This window comes from Bos indicus x Bos taurus, chromosome 18, assembly GCF_003369695.1.
Source record: "Bos indicus x Bos taurus breed Angus x Brahman F1 hybrid chromosome 18, Bos_hybrid_MaternalHap_v2.0, whole genome shotgun sequence".
Lineage (NCBI taxonomy): Eukaryota > Metazoa > Chordata > Mammalia > Artiodactyla > Bovidae > Bos > Bos indicus x Bos taurus.
Window position 1 is genome coordinate 40,847,521 of NC_040093.1, and position 19,749 is coordinate 40,867,269.

The following is a 19,749-nucleotide window of genomic DNA, read 5'->3' on the forward strand; positions in this document are numbered from 1 at the left end:
ATGATGTGACTATCCCGCCCATAATCCAAACACACTGATCCTTTCCCCAGGAGAGGATGCCAAGTCCTTGGTTGGACACTCTTCTCTATGAGATCTTGTAACTTAAATCCTATGATGCAGGGGGCTTCCCTGGTGGTCTGGTGGTTAGGACTCTGTGATTCCACTGCAGGGAATCCTGCTGATCCTTGGTCAGGGAATTAGGACCCCACATGCCACGTGGCTAAAGAAAGAAAACATTCTGTGATGTAAAGCTAACTATTTTTAATTCATTTCATGTTACATGACAAGGAGATAAGACAAAAATATTTACTTTATATGTACTATATATCTATCCATAATGTACAAGTTTGTGTATGAAGTTACCAACACAGCGCAACAAATTGAGGAAGAAATACTCATAATCACAGGCCTCATTTCTGCAACTGGTCACGCAGATGCAGTTGCTGTTTACAACTACTGTCTTTCACTACCCATTCCACACCCTCAGCAGCCACCTCAGCTGGTCAGGGCTGCTGGGGTGACCGAACCTTCATTTCTGAAGTCAGGGCCATTAGTAGTCCTGCCTTCATTGGATTTTCCTACAGGCAGGGTAGCCTTAGGGATCTCCTGTATTCCCATGTTCTTCCTTATCTTCATTTGTGTAGTAGCAGCCCAATCTCCTCTTGATAGTCATTTCAACCAGCCAAGCCAATAGGATAACACCCTTCTCTGCCTGTTGATTCTGGAGGCATGAGAGCCTGAAGCGGCCGGGGAGCTGAGCTCCGAGTTTGATGGAGTCATCGTTGTGTCTCCTGGAAGCGCTGCTCTCTGTTGTGGGTTGAATTGCATCCCAAGTTTGTGCCCATCCAGAACCTCGGGATGTGAACTTCTTTGGAAATAGGGTCATTGCAGGTGTAAATCCAATGGCTCAGCAGTTACTTAGAAGGGAAGGGATTTATCTGCAGCAAATAGCAGGTGCCAATTTTTCTCTTGCTCTGGGCCCCACTCAAAACAGGCAGCTTTTCAGGTCACTTGGGCCTGAAAGTAAATAAGCCAGAGTGACACACCCAAATGAGGACTACATTGCTCCAAAATCCAGAGGACAATTATATGTTGTGCCTGGTTTTTTGGCTGTAGGAGGGGCAGGATGCCAATAACTTGTCTGAAAAAACCTATCTTGACATGGACCCAACCATTGCATCACTAGAAATTTAACTGAGGTGGAAGGCCTCTGACTCTTTTTGGAATTTATTTCCCACCATTTGACAATGCAAATGTCTTAATCGTCACTACTTCTTGGTCGCTAGATGGAATTCCCATTTATCATCAGTGTTCAGCCGGTGGGATATTTTGTGGAAGGAAAAGGTGATCAAGGTCCCTGCAGACCAAATTGTAATTACATTGGGCGGCAGAGTTGATACACCCGAGGCAGGACAGTGAATGAGTATTTTTGGTCTGGCCAAGTGAAAGCAAACTGCTTCTCATGGTTTTAACTAACAGGTATTAAGGAAAAAGCACTTGTTGGATCAGTAGCTGTAAACCAGGAACCAGGGGATGTGTAATTTGCTCAAGTAATGAGACCACATGGAAAAGCAGCTGCAATTGGAGTCACCACCTCCAGTCACCAGTGAAAATCAATTTATGATCACCCATGTCCACACATTTCAAAAAACGAAGATCATGGCATCCGGTTCCATCACTTCATGGCAAATGGATGGGGAAACAATGGAAACAGTGAGAGACTTTCTTGGGCTCTAAAATCACTGCAGATAGTGACTGCAGCCATGAAATTAAAGACACTTGCTCCTTGGAAGAAAAGCTATGACAAACCTAGACAGTATATTTAAAAACAGTATGTTAAAAGTATATCACTTTGCTGACAAAGGTCCGTATAGTCAAAGCTATGATTTTTCCAGTAAAGTACGGATGTGAGAGTTGAACCATAAAGAAGGTTGAGTGCCAAAGAATCGATGCCTTTGAACTGTGGCATTGGAGAAGACTCTTGAGAATCCCTTGGACTGCAAAGACATCAAACCAGTCAATCCTAAAGGAAATCAACCCCGAATATTCATTGGAAAGACTGATACTGAAGTTGAAGTTCCAATACTTTGGCCATCTGATGCAAAGAGCTGGCTCATTGGAAAAGACCCTAATGGTGGGAAAGATTGAAGGCAGCAACAGAAGGGGATGACAGAGGAGGAGATGGTTGAAGTGCATCACGGATGTAATGGACATGAGTTTGAGCAAGCTCTGGGAGATGGAGGACAAGGAAGCCTGGTGTGCTGCAGTCCATGGGGTTGTAAACAGTCGGACACGACAGAGTGACTGAACAACAAAAGTCATCCTCTATGACCCACCTGTCTTCTGCAGAGAATGAGGGGTGAACAGAGGTGTGGGGTCAGCACCGCCGCATCTCTTAAGTCCTTGATGGTGGCGCTGATCTCTACAGTCTTTTTCCTGGGTGCAGTCAGTTCTTGTGACTTCCACTTGGTTTTCCATAATAAGCCTCACTCCACAAGTGAGGGAACCAGTGTGGGGATTCTGCCTATTGCTAAGTAAGGCACACCTCGGAGATACTGTGGGTTCAGTCCCAGGCCCCTGCAGTAAAGCAAATATTGTAATAAAGTGAGTCATACGAACTTTTTGGTTTCCCAAAGCCCATAAAAGTTATGTTTACATTATACCGTAGTCTATTAAGTGTGGAATAACGTTATGTCTAATAAAACAGTACATACCTTAATTTAAAAATGCTGTAGGGACTTCCCTGGTCCAGTGGCTGGTTGGGCATCTGTGCTTCCAGTGCAGGGGTGGGTGTAGGTTCGATCCTGGTTGGGGACACTAAGATCCCACATGCCACAGGGGGTGGCCAAGACATTCAAAAATAAATAAAACACATCATGCTGACAAAATATAAAATAAAAAAAAAATTAAAGTACTGTATTACTACCCTGAAGAAGGAAATGGCAACCCACTCCAGTCTTCTTGCCTGGGAAATCCCATGGAGAGAGGAGCCCGGTGGGCTACAGGTGAAAGGTGTGCCCTCTGGACCCTCCCAGGGTGGGTGAGCAGGTCTGACATGATAAATTCACACTCAACATTGCAATCTCCCTATGATGAATACCTTCTACATATACCAAGGTAGTTCTGTCATTTCAGCTTCCCTAGTGTGGGCTGCCCTTCAGTCTATGTTTCAGCCAACTTAACTATCAGAACCATTTCTCATTTTTCACGCTGAAACAAACAGAATCTCTGCTTAATGGGAGGGAGGTGGGAAGGGGGTTCAGGATGGGGAACGCATGTACACCCATGGCTGATTCATGTCAATGTATGGCAAAAACCACTACAATATTGTGAAGTAATTAAGCTCCAATTAAAAAAAAAAAAAGAATCTGTACTCAGCGGGCTGTTAGTAAATCCAGCCTGGGCTTCCCTGGTGGCTCAGTGGCAAAGAGTCTGCCTGCCAAGGCAGGGGACATAGGTTTGATCCCTGGTGTGGGAAGACCCCATATGCCACAGGGCAACTACTGAGCCCGCAAGCCTAGAGCCTGGGCTCTACAGTAAGAGAAGCCACCACAATGGGGAGCCTCAGCACTGCAGCTGCAGGGTAGCCCCCACTCACCGCAACCAGAGAAAGCCCGCAGCAACGAAGAACGAGCATAGCCAAAAATAAACTTAAAAAAATTAACAAAAAATAAATCCATCCTGATCCAACTTGCTGTTGCTTCCACCACTAGCCCACACCCATTAATAATACCCATTCTCACCCCACCCTGGAATTGGCCGTATAAGTCGGAAAAATCATGCAGTTCTTTAGGTGTACCACACAGAGCTGTTCACTTCTTGAGACCTGCTGGGACTTGAGTCTGATAGTAGATGTAGAAGCAAAGGGAGGTGAGGGAGGTGTAGGTTTTGAGAAGACTCAGCCGCTTCTCTCAAAGGAACGCCCTCAGGGAGGCTGTTACAGTTTCTTCACCCAAAGGGTTAACTCCCTTAGAAATGGGTGAGAGAGCTTCTTCTGACAAAGATGACTTGGACCCTTTCTCTATTAGCCAGACCATAGATCCGCTTGGCTTCTGATCCCCTCCCTAGCCATCTAGAGTATTTACCTCCATTGCTCATTATGGATGTATAACGTCACTTCTCACCAAGCACCTGTTTGCTGCATAGAATGCCAAACAAATTGTCCATTAACAGTAACTTAACTGCATTTCCCAGAGAAGGCAATGGCACCCCACTCCAGTACTCTTGCCTGGAAAATCCCATGGATGGAGGAGCCTAGAAGGCTGCAGTCCATGGGGTCGCTGAGGGTTGAACACGACTGAGCAACTTCACTTTCACTTTTCACTTTCATGCATTGGAGAAGGAAATGGCAACCCACTCCAGCGTTCTTGCCTGGAGAATCCCAGGGACGGAGGAGCCTGGTGGGCTGCCGTCTGTGGGGTGGCACAGAGTTGGACACGACCGAAGCGACTTGGCAGCAGCAGCAACTGCATTTCCTCAGCCGTGGCACATTTTTCAGTCCTGGGCAGGTCCACAGAAGGGAGAGGCCACAGACCACACACCCTCCTTCGAATGCACATCAGTATGTTAAATGCCCTAGGAGCCCTGCAGTGCAGGAACCCACCAGCTTGTGTCGACTTGCGGCTTCCAGGTTTACCCGGCTGTGAGATCATTTTCCTGAGGCCTCCCAGGTGGCTCAGTGGTCAAGAATCCACCTGCCAACGCAGGAGACGCCAGTTCAATCCCTGGGTGGTAAAGATCCCCCAGAGAAGGAAATGGCAATCCACTCCAGCCTTCCTGTCTGGAAAATCCCTTGGACAGAGGAGCCTGGTGGGCACAGTCCATGGGGTTGCAAAGACTTGGACACAACTGAGCGACTGAGGACGAGCTCATTTTCTGGAATGTTCCTTCTATAGAACTGGGGTTCAAGAAAACACACCCTGGAAAAGACACACTTAAAAAGCAATGACGGCCTGAGCTAACACTTGGGAATTTTTTTGGTTTATGCTTTCAGCTTTTTAATTGCTACTTAACAACAGAGACTCAAACCAACAATTTCCAAAGTATTAACAGTGGTATGCAGTACATTCTTGTGAGTGCACATTTAGTAACTGTCGTAGAAACAGTTCTGCCATATCTCACACCCATCAGAAGTCTTTAAACCTTGACTCTTGTCTGAAGGCTCCTCTCTTAATGTGGCTAGGGACAATCTGAACCCTTGTCAGCTGTCCTTAGGAGCACCTTCCTGGAACTATTCTGGGCCTGTGGAATCCAGAGTTTAACTGATGCAACAGGACACCACAGGGAGAGTGAGTGGCCTCACCACTTCAAAAGCAGGAGCCCAGCACTGCCAGCTGCCTGGGGTTCCGGGTGTCTTTTCCAAGCGATGCTGCTCCTGCTCCATAAGACGATAGGCTTCTCCACTAGGGATTTTTAAAATGACCTCGTATCAACTCTTAATGACCGCTTTGATCAATGGCCAAGTACGCCAGGATCCAGCTCCATGGTGGGCGGGGGCCTCACCTCTGCGCTCTCGTTTCGGCGGGGACCCCTCTCTGCGGCTCCTCAGTCTCCTCGCATCACCCACTTCTCACTCGTAAAACTACAGAACCTCGTCTTGAGTTGCTTCTTCCTTCAGGCAAATATTGCCTTTGTAACTCGTTAATCATCGGTGGCTTCTGACTGGTCAGTCCTCTGGTTCCAGAGGTCTGGTGTTATTTCAAACTCTATGCTATTTTATTTTACTCCTTACATGATTATCTTGGTTAGCTTTTTAAAGCACAGTCATAGATAAAACTGGAGTCCTTTCCAGGTTGTGATAGTGGTTAAGAATCCACCTGCCAGTGTAGGAGACACCAGTTCGAACCCTGGGTTGGGAAGATCCCATGGACAGAAGAGCCTGATGGGCTACAGTCAATGGGTTGCAAAGAGTCAGACACGACTTAGTGACTGACCATGCGTGCTCACGCACAAACACATACATAAAACAGCTTTGCCTCTACCCAGCATCTGGCTATGAATTGTTCAGGGAATGTTTACTGGATGTCAATGATGTTTCCAGTCATCATTGTAAACAGTGATGTTTACATGAACATGACCAAGACTTCCCTAGTGGCGCAGTGGATAAGAATCTGCCTGTCAGTGCCGGGGACACAGGTTTGATGCCTGATTTGGGAAGGTTCCACATGCCACGGAGCAACTAAGCCCATGAACCACAACTACTGAGCCTGTGAGCTGCACTTACTGAAACCCGAAAGCTCTAGGGCCCATGAGCCGCAACTGCCGAGGCTGCATGCTGCAACTACTAAAGCCTGCGAGCCTAGAGCCTGCGCTCCACGAGAGAAGCCACCTCAGAAGAAGCCTCGCACCGCAGCGAAAAGCAGCCCCGCGAGCCTAGAGCCTGCGCTCCACGAGAGAAGCCACCTCAGGAAGAAGCCTCGCACCACAGCGAAGAGCAGCCCCGCTGCCGCAGCCAGAGAAAGCCTGTGCAAAAAAAAGCGACAAAGATCTAGTTCAGCCGTAAATAAATGATCATGACCATGACACAAGAAGCTGATTTACTTTGCTGAAAACAACAGTCCCAGGCCTTTAGCATTCTACTTACAGCATCATTCATGTGAAAAATACACAGCACTTTACTTTTCAGATTAGTCTCAAAAATACTACTTAAAGTCCAAGAGTAAAGCTCAGCATGACATGTGAGCAGGTGAAAAGTACTTAAAGCCACTAACTTTAAATCAGGGGAATTTAATGCTGATGGGTTACTATATAAGCCAATATTATTTAAATCAGGAAATGGGGAGTGCAGGGCAAACACAAGCATAATCTCAGTAAGTTGAAACTTCCATGGCTTTACCTTATCTTCTTAATCAGTACAAACAGTCCTCTTATAAAAAGAAGCAAAATATTCAGTTACTTAAAAATCGGCAGCTCAACTGCTGACCACCCAGTGACGACAGGCACAGAGTAAACAACTAAGATGACAGGAGTCTCTGCCAGGGTCATTCATAGTAAAACTTTATTGAACAGAAAATCCAGCAAAGGTTTTCACCTCTGCAAAGCTCCTCTTGGTGTAAAGTAAAGCACTGCATTTTAAAAAGCAATTATACATAAGTCTTTCCTAGAAAAGTCCTGCTAAAACATGTCTAGCAATTTCATTGATTATATAAAGTAGTACACTTAGTGTAATTTAAACATTCCAACAGGAATCAAATCGTACCAGCAGAACCGTTTCTGCGTCTATGACATCTATGTACAAACACTCATGCAGACACACACATCTGGAAAAGTTCCTCAGGCATAAACATGCGAAACTAACGCCTTCTACTTACAATGCCTATTAAACTACAACAGTATATATTAAAGCTCTTCAGAATAAAGACATGAGAAGCCTGTAGGCATTTTTTGTTCATCAATTTGTATCATGGCTTCATGTCTTACTTTCCGCTTTTGCGTAATCACAAAAGCATATCATCCTCTCTGTAGATTCTTATACTATTTCTGTGCCACTGCCACGTCCAGGTAAGGAAATCGAGCCAGAATCAGATGACCCAGTCCACTCCTGTCAAAGCCTCCAGCAGCCAGAGGGGAAACGCCGTCAGTTTGCTATGGCTGGAGGGCCCTCTGGAAGGAGAGAGGCAAAGAAAGTCTTGAAGACAAGCCAGGCTGTGCTCATAAATGAAGGGCTGGTCTGCTCGTCACCCCGTACATCCCTGTCTGGAGGGAGGTGGCTGGGATCTTCACTTTCAGGATCAGGGCCCCCCTGTAGGGAATAAACCACAAGGAGAAAACAATTAGGACTGTGACAAGCACCCAATAACATTGGGCGAGGGCAGAGTGACTCCCTGCGTCCCCGCCCATAAGCCAAGCGATGCAGGCACAACCCCAGGGATGATGTCCCACGCTGGACGGAGCTCCTCCTCCAGCCTCCACAGCACAACTGTGCTGAACACTCTCATGGTTTTCAGTATCCCTGGCCACAGTATCAAATGAAGTAACTAGATCTTCAACTATTATTAAGTTAGTAATTAAGCTTGACACTTCATTAAACATGGATATTTTTCTAATTTTGGCAGTGTTCTGAGTTAAAAAAAAAAAAAAAAGCAACTAAAACTGGATTCTAAAAACAGATACTACAGTGTACTTTATATTAAAAAGAATCTCCTTTAGGATTGTGCATTAAATTGCCTTATAGAAATCCTATTTCTGTATGTTATTTTCCAAGAAATCTATTCTGTGAGAGACAGGCATATGTTCCCAAGTCTTAATTAGAATAACTCTCCATTAGCAGTTTCCATGGTATAATACATTGTTACTGAGCATGAACACTCAAAATAGTGAGCTTCAAAAACCATTTACATATGCCAAAATGCAAATTGCCACATAACAAAAATACCTGACAGATTTTGTGACAGTGTTTTAAAAATAGCTACTGCTCTAAGAATAAATTTGAAAAAATCTTGAAATATTTAGTCTAATAAAATGGAAAAACCACAAGGTATTTAGAGATGAAGGACTCCAGGGCCTGGCTCTTCACACCGGGCTCGCCGGGCTCCATGGGAGCTCCATACCTGGAAGTTATTGTTGGGGTCTTGATTCACAGCCTCCTGAGGACCACCATCATTCGGGAAGTTCTGAACTGGCCTCTGCCGAAATGGAAACCACCCGACGTGATGCCTTCGAAGGAAGCACATTAAGTCCATCTTAGTGAACAGAGTGAGATGTACTCAAGAATTTAAGGGCCCTCTTGATGAGATGAAGTCCCCCCGCTCCCCTCCTCTCATCAGAACAGGACCCGATTAGAAGCTTGCAACCAGACCCATCTGCAGACACATTCTAGCAGGCCAGGTGGGATGTGAGGTGCTTGATGGTCACTATGGAAACTATGCCTTTTTCATCATCGTGTGCCCAGCAGCATAAAGAGCACTTGGCACACAGTGTGTGCACGATACATACTTGCTCACCTGAACTAAACCTTACAGTTGAAAACTTGAACAGAGAGGAAAAGAGGAAATACACACACAGCTGTGACTATATGTCATAACATACTAATAAGACCGAGATTTAGTCACCTAAATATATGATTCTACAGACTATAGAATTCAAAAAATTACCTAAAAGTTTTATCTGGAAAATCCACTTAAATCCAAGTATTGAAGCAAACATGACAAAATATTAACCATGATTAATACTGGGTGTGAGTACTGAATGCATTTTTCTAAATATTTCTTTTTTAAGATTTTCAAAAACTAAAACAATCCATTTTTCCTATAGAGGAAAAATGTCTTCAGTCAGTTTCACCACAAGTAAGGCTGTATCACTCCAGGCCAGGGCTTCCCCACTTTGGCACTGCCGATGTCCCAGGCTGGGTGTTTACTGAGGGGCTGAACCGTGTACTGCAGTAGTTTAGCAGCTATCAACTAGATGCCGGTAGACCACCTCCCCCCATCATCCCCGCTGTGAGAGTGAATAACGTCCCCAAACACTGCCAAATGTCTTGAGGGTAAGGGTTAGGGTTAGAGGGAGATGTAAAACCATTCTGGTTGAGAACTAGCACCATGGATACAGCCAAATGTCAGGCCGGCAACAGTTCCCTGACCCTTTAAGACTATGCCACAGCCAGTGGCCTTCATCCTAGAAGGCAGCTGTAGCCTGGTAAAAGAGAAATATGTTCTTATTCAACACAGACACAATTTTTCTTTCCATGCCTCCGTATGGAAAGAAGCCTGGCAGGTAGCTTAACTAGAGGAAAAGAAGAGAATGTTGTTCTTGTATCAACACAGATGTAATTGTATTGTCGGCAATGCACAACCAAGCCATCGATTCTTTACACTGAAAATGCCAGAATGACTTATTAAATATACCTCCTTAAATATTGACTGAAACTGCTCAGAAGAGGAAAGTCTGTACTTGGTTTGAGTCACCACATAGTGTAATTTGTAGTAGAGAGGGAATAAAAGCGAAATCATCTGCTTACAGGTACATAACCACGGTGGCCCCCATGACCATGAGGAATCGGCTCAGGGAGGAGTAGAAGTAGAGGATACTGAGAAACACGGAAAACGTAGCGGCTGAGTAGGTCCAATCCAACCAATCTCGATTTATCTCATCATCTTCTTCCACAATGGGGCCTCCTTGAGCATTCATCCGCAGATTCTGATTGGCCCCAGGGTTAACCACCACTTGTGGAGCAGCGTTCTGATTGGCGGGCTGGTTTTCAGCTGGAAACTGGTTGTGGATTGGGGCTGGAGTAGGTGCAGTGACCACAGGTATCTCTTGCGCACTTGGTGCGGGGACAAAAGCCCCTGATGCAGCAGTGGCTGCTAAGCTAAGGTAAAAACAACAGAGGCAGATACTGTTGAGACCAAGGCATCCTGAAGGCTGGTTCTCATCATCTCATTTACATCTTTTACTATTAAGAATTATAAGTAGGGATATACAAATGACAATTTTTAACTTAGCGAAGAACTTCTTTACTAGCAGTCATATTTTTAAAAGCTTTTCTGCTCCTAAGGGAAGCCACTTGGTAAATTTCATCTGGAATTAAACACCAAGGCTACCATAAAAGTACAGAGTAAAATAGTAAATTAAAAATTTCAAAAACCATTAAAGATACCACAAATTGAAAAGGAAGGAACATATTCTACATAAAGTCATCAAACCATGGATCACACACAAGCACACCTGTGTCAATACACAAGTTAGTAGTTACCATTTACACTGTTCTGCCCACAGAACCAGACACAATAGGACTTTGCAGATAATAATGAAAATACACTCATTCCTCCACTTCTAGCTTTACAGGACACATGGACGAGAGCTCCTTCCATTCCCGGGAGCCCTGGCCACACCCAGCACAGCAGGGAAACACTCACTACTGCATGTAGTACTGCCGCGCGTACATCTGCTGGAACCAGGACAGCTGCAGCCACCCGTAGGTTGTGTAACCCGAGAAACCAGGCCCCAGGCCTTGGAACGCCGGCTGGGCTGCTTCAGGCCTATGAAAGATGTTAAAAAATGCTCGTTTTGAGTTGGCTTAGTATGAATCAATGAAAACCAAGTTTAAATCACAATCAGGAATTCAAAACAGAAGGAGACAGAAGACTGGGCTTTGTGACAGTTACACGTAATTTCTGGGCGAGGCACCAGTGCAACACGATCACAGAAGGTACTGACGAAGCCCTCCTGCCACGGTCTGGATCCCATGGGAAAACAAGGGCCCTCGCCCAGCACCAGGGTCTCATGTCATCGCCCTGACGTACAACCAAGCCGGACCTTTTCAGTCTGAGTGGATTCCCACCCTTATTTTAGACTTGTGGAATCTCACTGGAGGTCTGCTGCTGCTGCTGCTAAGTCGCTTCAGTCGTGTCCGACTCTGTGTGACCCCACAGACGGCAGCCCACCAGGCTCCTTTGTCCCTGGGATTCTCCAAGCAAGAATACTGGAGTGGGTTGCCATTTCCTTCTCCAATGCATGCACACATGCAAATTTGCTTCAGTTGTGTCTGACTCTGTGAGACCCCATGGACAGCAGCCCACCAGGCTCCTCTGTCCACAGGATTCTCCAGGCAAGAATACTGGAGTGGGTTGCCATTTCTTTCTCCCACTGAAGGTCTAAACCCCACTATTCATCCTTCAGGGAGCAGCTCAAAAAAGTCACATCTCTCCAAAGCCTTTTCTGCAGGAAATACTCCCCTTCTCCTAACACCATTTCTCTCCCAACCCTAGATCTGCGATATAAAGGGGGCAGAGTTACGTACACCATCACCCAGCCACGCTTACTGACCACTTGTGCCCTGTGAGGCCACCAGGCTGCTATCTCACTGGATCCCCAACGAGTCTGTGGAGCTCTCCAGCCACGCCATTTACAGAGGGAAGCCAGAGGACAGCTCAGGGAGGACAAAGGATCTAGATGAGGCGGCCGAACTCCTAAGTAGTAGGGCTGGATCTAAGCCCTGTTTATGTGACACCGAACTCATGCTTTTGTCATTTAGCACAGCCTGGGGCAGGGTGTGTGTGGGAGTCATCTTCCGCCTGTGAGCCCTACACAGTGAACTCCTTTGGCATCACATCACAAAATACAAACTACCAGAACTGCAGAAGACCAGGAGTAGTTGTGTGGTCATCTGTGTGGTCATCTCATATCCTTAAACAAAGGTGCAGGCACCGTCTGTCCAATAAGTATGTGTTGGATGAAATCGACAAGTTTTATGACGGTGAAATTCACAGAGATATGAGCCTCAATTTTCAAATCATACAGTCAAAGAGATGCAGTTTTAAGAGCATCTATCCAATAATGGATTCAATTATCCAACTTGTTCACTGACAACAGTATTTTAACCAAATTCCATACCCAGAGTACTTTTAAAATTGTATTCTAACACAAGTATGTCATGTACGATACTGTTTTTAATTATTTAAAGATTCAAGGTTCTAATGTATAATGCAGGGAACTATACTCAATATCCTGTGATAAACCATAGAAAATAAAAATTAAAAAAGAATGTATCTATGTGTATAACTGCGTCACTTTGCCATACAGCACAGATTGGTACAACTCTGCAAGACGACTATGAGTTCATGCTCAGTCACGTCCAACTCTTTGCTATGCTATGGACTGTAGCCCTTGGGGCTCCTCTGTCCATGGGATTTTCCGGGCAAAAATACTGGAGTGGGTTGTCATTTTCTCCTCCAGGGGATCTTCCCAATTCAGGGATCGAACCTGGATCTCCTGCACTGGCAGGTGGATTCTTTACCACTGAGCGACCTGGGAAGCCCCATGTCAATAAAAATTGCAAAAAGATACAGTGTGCGTATAGAAATGACAAAATAAAGTATTTCTGTTAGCTCTGATGAGGACACTCCAGATACACAAGGTAACTACAGGGTTTTTAGAGTTATATCCTGAAGTATATGGGGATGAACTGACAATGTCTGAGAATTATTTTTAAATACCTCAGGATAAAGGAAAGGAGGAATAGATAAGGCAAGTATGGCAAAACATTTTAATCATTACATGAAGATTCATTATACAGTTCCCTCTACTTTCATGTATATCTGAAATTTCCATTAAGAAAAAAACCAACGCTTCATTCCTCAAACGCCCGACTAGCAACAATCAGGTATGGAAAACTAAGAAACAGAAGGCAGGGGACTCAGAGAGTAGAGAATTTCAACTCATAATTAATAAACTGTTTTTTTCCCATAGGACCTTTCCTAAAAAGGTGTTCTAAGGGCTACGAAATACAAACAGCACATCATTTAGACACTTCTGGCTTTGGCTCTAAAGAAAAGCTCTAATTGCACCCCCTCTCCGAGCTCCACCAACACAGTTCCTGGCAGAGCATTTCTCAAATGATACCTTCACCTTTTGTCACCCACTGTTACGACAGACAAAGCACAGAGCCACTCAGCAAAGCGGCTGCACAGTGCTGACAACAGCTGTTCCCGCACAGCAGCACCGACTCCACCGTGAGGTCAGTGCCGTGCCAGGCACACCCCCGCAAGAGAAGGAATGCCCAGATCTGCATGATGTGGCTCTCTACTTTTTAGATGTTCCTAAAAGTCCATGTATTAAGTTAAATACATAAGAGATCTTTAAAGTGAAGCCCTTATAAAGCAAAACTGTGTCCCTTTTAAAGTTCCATGACTCACAGTACAAACACAGCTTATTCGCAAGTTGATGCAACTGATGCACCTTCATGTTCTTTATGACAACACTCACCTTGAGATGCTCTCCCATCCAGAGGGAGAAGGGTTCCGAAGAACCTCCCGCTGCCTTAAACCATCGCTTGAGGAATCCCCAGGGGACTGTCCCTGATTAAGACCAGTGAGCTGCTCTGTGGATTCAGCAACCTAAGTGCAACGTGAACACAAGAACAAAAGGCCTGATGCAACTGTCTGAAATCAAGCTTCAAGGCTTCTTTCGCTGTGAATGGCTTATGCCTCAACCCTGACCTCTGAACTTGACAAAATCAAATAGACTGCAATGTTACATAAAGATATTCTGAAATTTTCTCAACACAGTATCAATACAGAGATACTAAATCTATACTTTTTTCCTGGAGTAGCTATGCTGTAGTTTCACTAAAATCTTCCAATGAAGTTATCATTGCTGAGAAAGCAATAGCTTCCTATTAATGCTCTATTCATCTTATGGTGTTAAATTTACTAAATCAAGAAATTAAATTTGACTGATAAGGCTTATAAATACAACACAGACCTGAAGTATTTCTTTTAGTATATTCAGATGTTTCAGGATGTACTGCTGTAATGCAAATTTACAGTGTATCACCACATTAGAATATTAATAGAGTATATTTGAACTAACACTGTGAAATGAAAAACAAGGGACTTTAACCATTTAACATGAGTCTTTATAAAGACTGTGATCTTTTCCTATCCCAACAAATGAAAATTTCCAAGGAAATAGTCACTTTTTTACTCTATAAATATGAATGGTTCCTTAGAAGAAATTTATTATGTGCTAAATTCATGACTGCCTTGCTAGTTTGGCGAACTGGACACCAAGCCACTATAGGTCAAACTGTGTCCCAGAAAAGAGTATACTGCAGAACTCCACTTTTCCACTACAAGACTAATAGAACAGTCTACTTCTATTACAGTAAACTCTCATTTGTATTGATAACAGTTTATTCCTGATTCTCACTGGGGAAGAGACAAAAAGAGATAAAAAGGCTCGCTTATGAGTTTAACCCAACTTCCTTTATTCTCCCTTGACAGTCTGAATGACACAAACTGCCATGCAGTCATGAAAAAGCAGACATACCTTGGCACCGGCTTCGGGCATTTTTGAAGTACTCTTCACATTGCACACCAGATGCATAACATGCCGTTTTTCCTGCTGAAAGTAATAAGGAAGTACTTTAGGACTTGAATTCAACCCGGTTAGTGCTTAAAAACATTCAAAAAGTTAATAATATTAAGTGATACCTTTGGAAGCAAGTCCCTGAGACACTGGTGATCCAACAACAGCTTCCCGGAATAAATTAACCTCTGGTCCTCTGGACGCTTATGGAAAGAAAGAGTAGCACAGGTCAGCACTTGGCCCTGCAAGTTCCCAAACAGAAGACATGGTTTTATACCAATATTTAAATGTTTTCCCCCAGCATCATAGGAGTACATTTTTCCAAAGGCCCCATATACTTTTATTTAGAAAATTCTCAATAAACTGATTTCTAACATGCAAACAAATTTAGGATGGCAAACTACATCCGGTCCACAAAGCCTATGGCAACCTACGTAACTTCTTAACTCCTAGGGAGACCGCTTTCTGCCACAAAAAGCACCAATCTGGAGTTCCTACAGCAACCAACTTCAAAACCTCCTTTGGTCTTAGAGAAGTCAAAGTTAGCCTTCACTAAAACCACAGAACACCGTCCCAAGATAACATGAAGCAGTTATAAACTTAAGTCCTCCAAGAGACTTTTCCCAACATACAAACGCAGCTAGAGAGGGGATGCTGTGGCAACACTCCACACAACCCTGTGAGATATTTAGTATGCCTATTTTAACATGGGTTAGATCTCTGGGTCAGGAAGACCCAATCCAGTATTCTTCCCTGGAGAATTCCACGGCCAAGAGGAGCCTGGCAGGCTACAATCCATAGGGTAGCAACGAGTCGGACACGACTGAAGCACCTTAACAAGCAATTCTAAGGGGGGGGGCAGGGGGGAGTCTAAAATTCACTGGTCCAAGGTTACCTGCTGCTAAAGTCAAGATTCCTAACCCTCTTCTCCATTCCAGTGATTTTAAAACCACAGTGGTGCCACACACTTTTATACAGATCTCACTTTTAAAATCTATTTTTAATTCCCTTTAAAACTGGACTTAAAGGCTTCAAACGATATACACCAAAGTCAGTACACTGGAGTGCACCACCAACTTCTTAACCTACTCTTGCCAGAATAACCAACTATGCAAAATTTGGAATAAATCCATTCCTGTGAAGTAGCCAGAGATACAAAGCAAGCTGTTTAAAACAAAACAATAACAGTATCTATTTATCTGTGTAAATCAGGATTTTTTTTGACACTGGGCAAGTATAACAAACTACAGAAATATACTGAATGTTGGATTCACCATCATTGTCACCAACTGAACTTTTTAAGTAAACGCTATACGCTTGGATTTGTAAGTGTTATTGCATCAGTGGGATCCTGCATTATCAAAGCGTTCCACACTAGGAAAGGTGTGAAAACCACAGGTGCCTGTGATCTGAGGCCTGTTAAAGGCCTGAACTGACACTGGTGTCTTTACCCAGAATGCTGATTTGAAGAAAAATATATTAAGCAAACCACTATCAAAAGTAAGGCTTCTCACATTACAAAGCAAACAACGAGTATGCTTCAGCCATAATTTTTAAACACAAATTTACATACCCCAGAGACCTTTTACTTACAACTTGAGGTCCTTAGACTTAATAAGAGTGATGCTCCTCACCCCGGGAAGCCCTAAAGGAAAGCTCTCTTCCAAAACACCGCCTTTCACCAAATGATGCAACAAGAGCCTACACCTGCCTCGCCAATTTGTGTACCTAATAGCCATTCTCACAGCAGCTTAACACCTGGTTTCTTGGAAGCAACTATGGTGACCTTGCAAACAGTGCCAGAATGGGAGCTTCTTAAACAAACAAGTAAATTTCAAAAGAACGGCTCAGGAGGGACACTCACACTTCCACCTTCTTGACAACACGGAGCAAAAACAACCTGACCCATGAGCCGTGGCATGTTGTAACGCTTCAGATCAGATCAGATCAGATCAGTTGCTCAGTCGTGTCCGACTCTTTGCGACCCCATGAATCGCAGCACGCCAGATAAGGAGGCACAATTTCACAATCTCGTCCTGACGTGATGCCCTCTCCTGTTTGATGGAGGCGAATTACAGCCGTGGGCAGCAAAGAACACTGCTGACACTTACATAATATTAGAGTAGAAAGTAAATACAGGAAGGTCCAGTTCATGGCTTCCATCACGTGGTGGGGAGGGAGGGCTGTCGCTAAGGGTGATGTTGACAGATGTGTCAACCAAAACAAAGCAAGGAAATCTCTGTAATTGTGGGACCAAAGTCTTTAAAACCCAGACTCGGGGAGGTTCCTTCCACCTATTTGCGTTCTAAGTCACTCTTTACCAGAAAGCGCACGAGGCTCCTCCCTGGGACTAGGCAGAGGCTGCGGAGTCCAGCTCACAGGGAGGGGCCCCCGTGGCGGAAGGTGGACGGGGAGGGGAATAGCCACGTCCTTGCTTCTGGGTGTGGGGCCTTAGGTACACACGGCCCGGCGTTCACCATGCTTCTCTAATAGCCACTGGCCTAGGCTTAGCCCCTGCACTCTCCTCTCCGCAATGAGAGGCCACATCAGAAAACTCATTCTGCAGCCTTCACGTTTTCTTATTTCCTTACTTCTTTCTAACTTAATCGGATACGATCCTAACCAGGAACACGTCGCTCTGACGTTTGGGGAAAACTGAGGTTTGGAGGATGAAATTATTCACCCAAGGTCAAACTGCTGTTTCAGAGGCTTGGCTAAGGCTGGAAACCAGATCTAGGGGACGAGAAGGAGTCTGGAGAGGTATACGGCAGAGTTTGGGGGCCTAGAAGGCGACGTGACAGGGGAAGGCGCCCCGTCAGGAAGGCGGGGCGATGGCGGCCTAGAAGGAGGAAGTGACAGTCACGGGGCCAGGTCAAGGGACGCCTACGGCGGCAGGGCACTAAAAGGGGGAGACCACAGGCCTGGGAAACTGGATTTGGGGGGAGCAGCCATTGGAGGCCGGCCGGCGAAGGGAAAGGGTACGGGGAGAGGGGAGGTGGACATGGCCTCTCTAGGGGGGAGGGGCGCGAAGAGCGCTGCGAGGATGACAGCCGGGGTTGAGGGATGCTGGCAGCGGGAGTCGGGGCCCCCCTCTCACCGGGCGCTCGGGGTAGACGCGGCTCAGATGGGCCTTGAGGCGGCCCACGCTCCAGCTGCGGTCGGCGCTCAGCTCCAAGTCTCGGTGGCGCTGGTTGGGGCTCTTCACCAGGAGCGTGACGGGCTCGGGCTCAGGCTCCATGTCGGCGGCACCCCCAGACAGCAGGGAGGAAGCGTCCCAGCCGCCAGCAACCCCCGCAACGACGGTTCCAGTCTCCTGGGCGCGCGCCCCCGCCTCCCGCACCTTTTATAGACACCCCGCGCCCAGACTCTGCGGACAGAACCCTTTGTGGCTGTCGCCCATTGGCTGAGGCAGAGGCCCCTGCCCTAACGTGGCCCAATCGGCGCCCAGCTCCGTAGGCGGAAGGGCGGGCCAAGGCCCGTGCACTCGGGCTGATGCAACCCGCCGCGGTGGCGTCACCCGGAGTCGCGGCTGCGGCTGGGGACCCCGGGTTCGGAGACCATGCTGGGGTGCGTGCTCCCCGCGCGGGGCGCCTCAGCCCTGAGGACACTGGCTTGCTCCGTGGCTCGGGTTACTCAAGGCCGTTTAGGGAGGGTCGTCCCTGCAGACTCCCGGTTTGGCGGCCCCTGCAAATTGTTTCCTCACAAAGCAGCACCCCCGCCCCTTTGCCCCCAGTCCCACTTACTCTTTCCCTTCCCAGGGGTGGCCCGAGACGTCAGGCCCCCAGGGCAGGCCGCGCCACCCCGACCCTTGCCGCGGCTCAAAGAACTGCTGGGCGAACCCAGTTTGCAGCGCCCTAGGAGGGCCAGGAAGAAGGGCGGATCCTTCCTGGGTTAAGGATACAGGAATCTGAGCCAATGTGGCCTGTTCATCTGTGACCTCAGTCTTGAAAGTTACACCCCTAATGTGGGACATCATACTAATGAGTGGCAGGCAGGGCATAGTCCTGGTTAAGCTGGGGGCTGTTCGAAAAAGTCCTCAGTCTATAGGATACTAACATATGCTTCCTTGAAACGGTCTGAGGAGGGAAGGCAGGATTCTGTTATCCTAAAAAGTGACCTCAAAGACCTTGCTGCTGTAGACCCTCCCTCCCTCTGTAGGAAAAAAGGTCTTGAAAAAATAAAACTGCCATTGTGCTTAGCCCATCCTTGTTCCAATCTTGTTGGGCTATCTGTTCTGCCAGGTGTCAGAAGTTTGGCAAGGGCAAGAGAGGAACAGGAGGAACCTGGTCTGGTTGGCGGATGTAGTGCCGGGTGGGTGCAGTGCCACAAACGGGGTGGCTTAAAGGACAGAAATGCATTAAGTGTCTCACAGCTCTAGAGGCTAGAAGTCTGAGATCAAGGTGTTGGGCAGGGTTCGCTCTTCTGAAGGCAATATGGGAGAATCTCTTCCCTGCCGGCAATCGCTGGCATTTGTTGGGGTGATGCTGCATCCTCGCCATTTCTGCCTTCATGGTCACCATGTGTCATTCCTCCCCCCGCCCCCAGTGTTCATGCCCTCACATCATTTTCTTTATGCATGTCTCTGTGTCCCAGTTGCCCCCTCTTTTTTATAAGGACACCAGCCATATGGGATTAGGGTTTTACCCTAATGACCTCATTTTAATTGATCATCTGCAAAGACCCCATTTCCAAATACAATAACATACATGGGGTGTGGGTGGCGGGTGATGAAAGTGAAAGTTACTCAGTTGTGTCTGACTCTTGGAGACCCCATGGACTATACAGTCCATGGAATTCTCCAGGTCAGAATACTGAAATGGGTAGCCTTTCTCTTCTCCAGGGGATCTTCCTAATCCAGGGATCGAACCCAGGTCTCCCACACTGCAGGTGGATTCTTTACCAGCTGAGCCACAAGGGAAGCCCAAGAGTACTGGAGTGGGTAGC

General features: G+C 46.2%; 1 protein-coding gene and 1 long non-coding RNA gene across 6 annotated transcripts; both read right to left on the reverse strand.

Annotated features, from left to right (window-relative positions):
* Positions 1-246: 246 nt before the first annotated feature.
* Positions 247-2,890, reverse strand: LOC113876821. The gene is made up of 2 exons (XR_003506586.1): positions 2,337-2,890; positions 247-1,017 (listed from the first exon to the last, which is right to left on the reverse strand). It is a non-coding gene; the product is annotated as an uncharacterized LOC113876821 (long non-coding RNA).
* A 4,085-nt stretch (positions 2,891-6,975) lies between these two features.
* HERPUD1 (homocysteine inducible ER protein with ubiquitin like domain 1) lies at positions 6,976-18,650 on the reverse strand. 5 transcript variants are annotated; one of them, XM_027516490.1, is made up of 8 exons: positions 17,903-18,139; positions 14,931-15,047; positions 14,767-14,841; positions 13,702-13,832; positions 10,854-10,976; positions 9,956-10,306; positions 8,550-8,655; positions 6,976-7,741 (listed from the first exon to the last, which is right to left on the reverse strand). In XM_027516490.1, the coding sequence occupies exons 1-8, from the start codon at positions 18,041-18,043 to the stop codon at positions 7,577-7,579; spliced, it is 1,209 nt and encodes a 402-aa protein (XP_027372291.1). In that variant the 5' UTR covers positions 18,044-18,139; the 3' UTR covers positions 6,976-7,576. The 5 variants fall into 5 exon arrangements, with proteins under 5 accessions (XP_027372291.1, XP_027372294.1, XP_027372293.1 ...); XM_027516493.1 differs by lacking the exon at positions 17,903-18,139 and adding an exon at positions 16,670-16,802 and having other exon boundaries at positions 14,931-15,008; XM_027516492.1 differs by lacking the exon at positions 17,903-18,139 and adding an exon at positions 16,670-16,741.
* Between the last annotated feature and the right edge of the window lie 1,099 nt (positions 18,651-19,749).

What these genes read in the sequence shown, in the direction of transcription:
- HERPUD1 (XM_027516490.1), bottom strand. Translation starts at nt 18,043, where the DNA reads ATGGAGCCTGAGCCCGAGCCCGTCACGCTCCTGGTGAAGAGCCCCAAC. An exon ending in TGCCCGAAGCCGGTGCCAAG is followed by an intron (nt 13,833 to 14,766) that starts GTATGTCTGCTT and finishes CGTTGCACTTAG; the next exon opens with GTTGCTGAATCCACAGAGCA. An exon ending in ACCCCAACAATAACTTCCAG is followed by an intron (nt 7,742 to 8,549) that starts GTATGGAGCTCC and finishes TATTCCCTACAG; the next exon opens with GGGGGCCCTGATCCTGAAAG.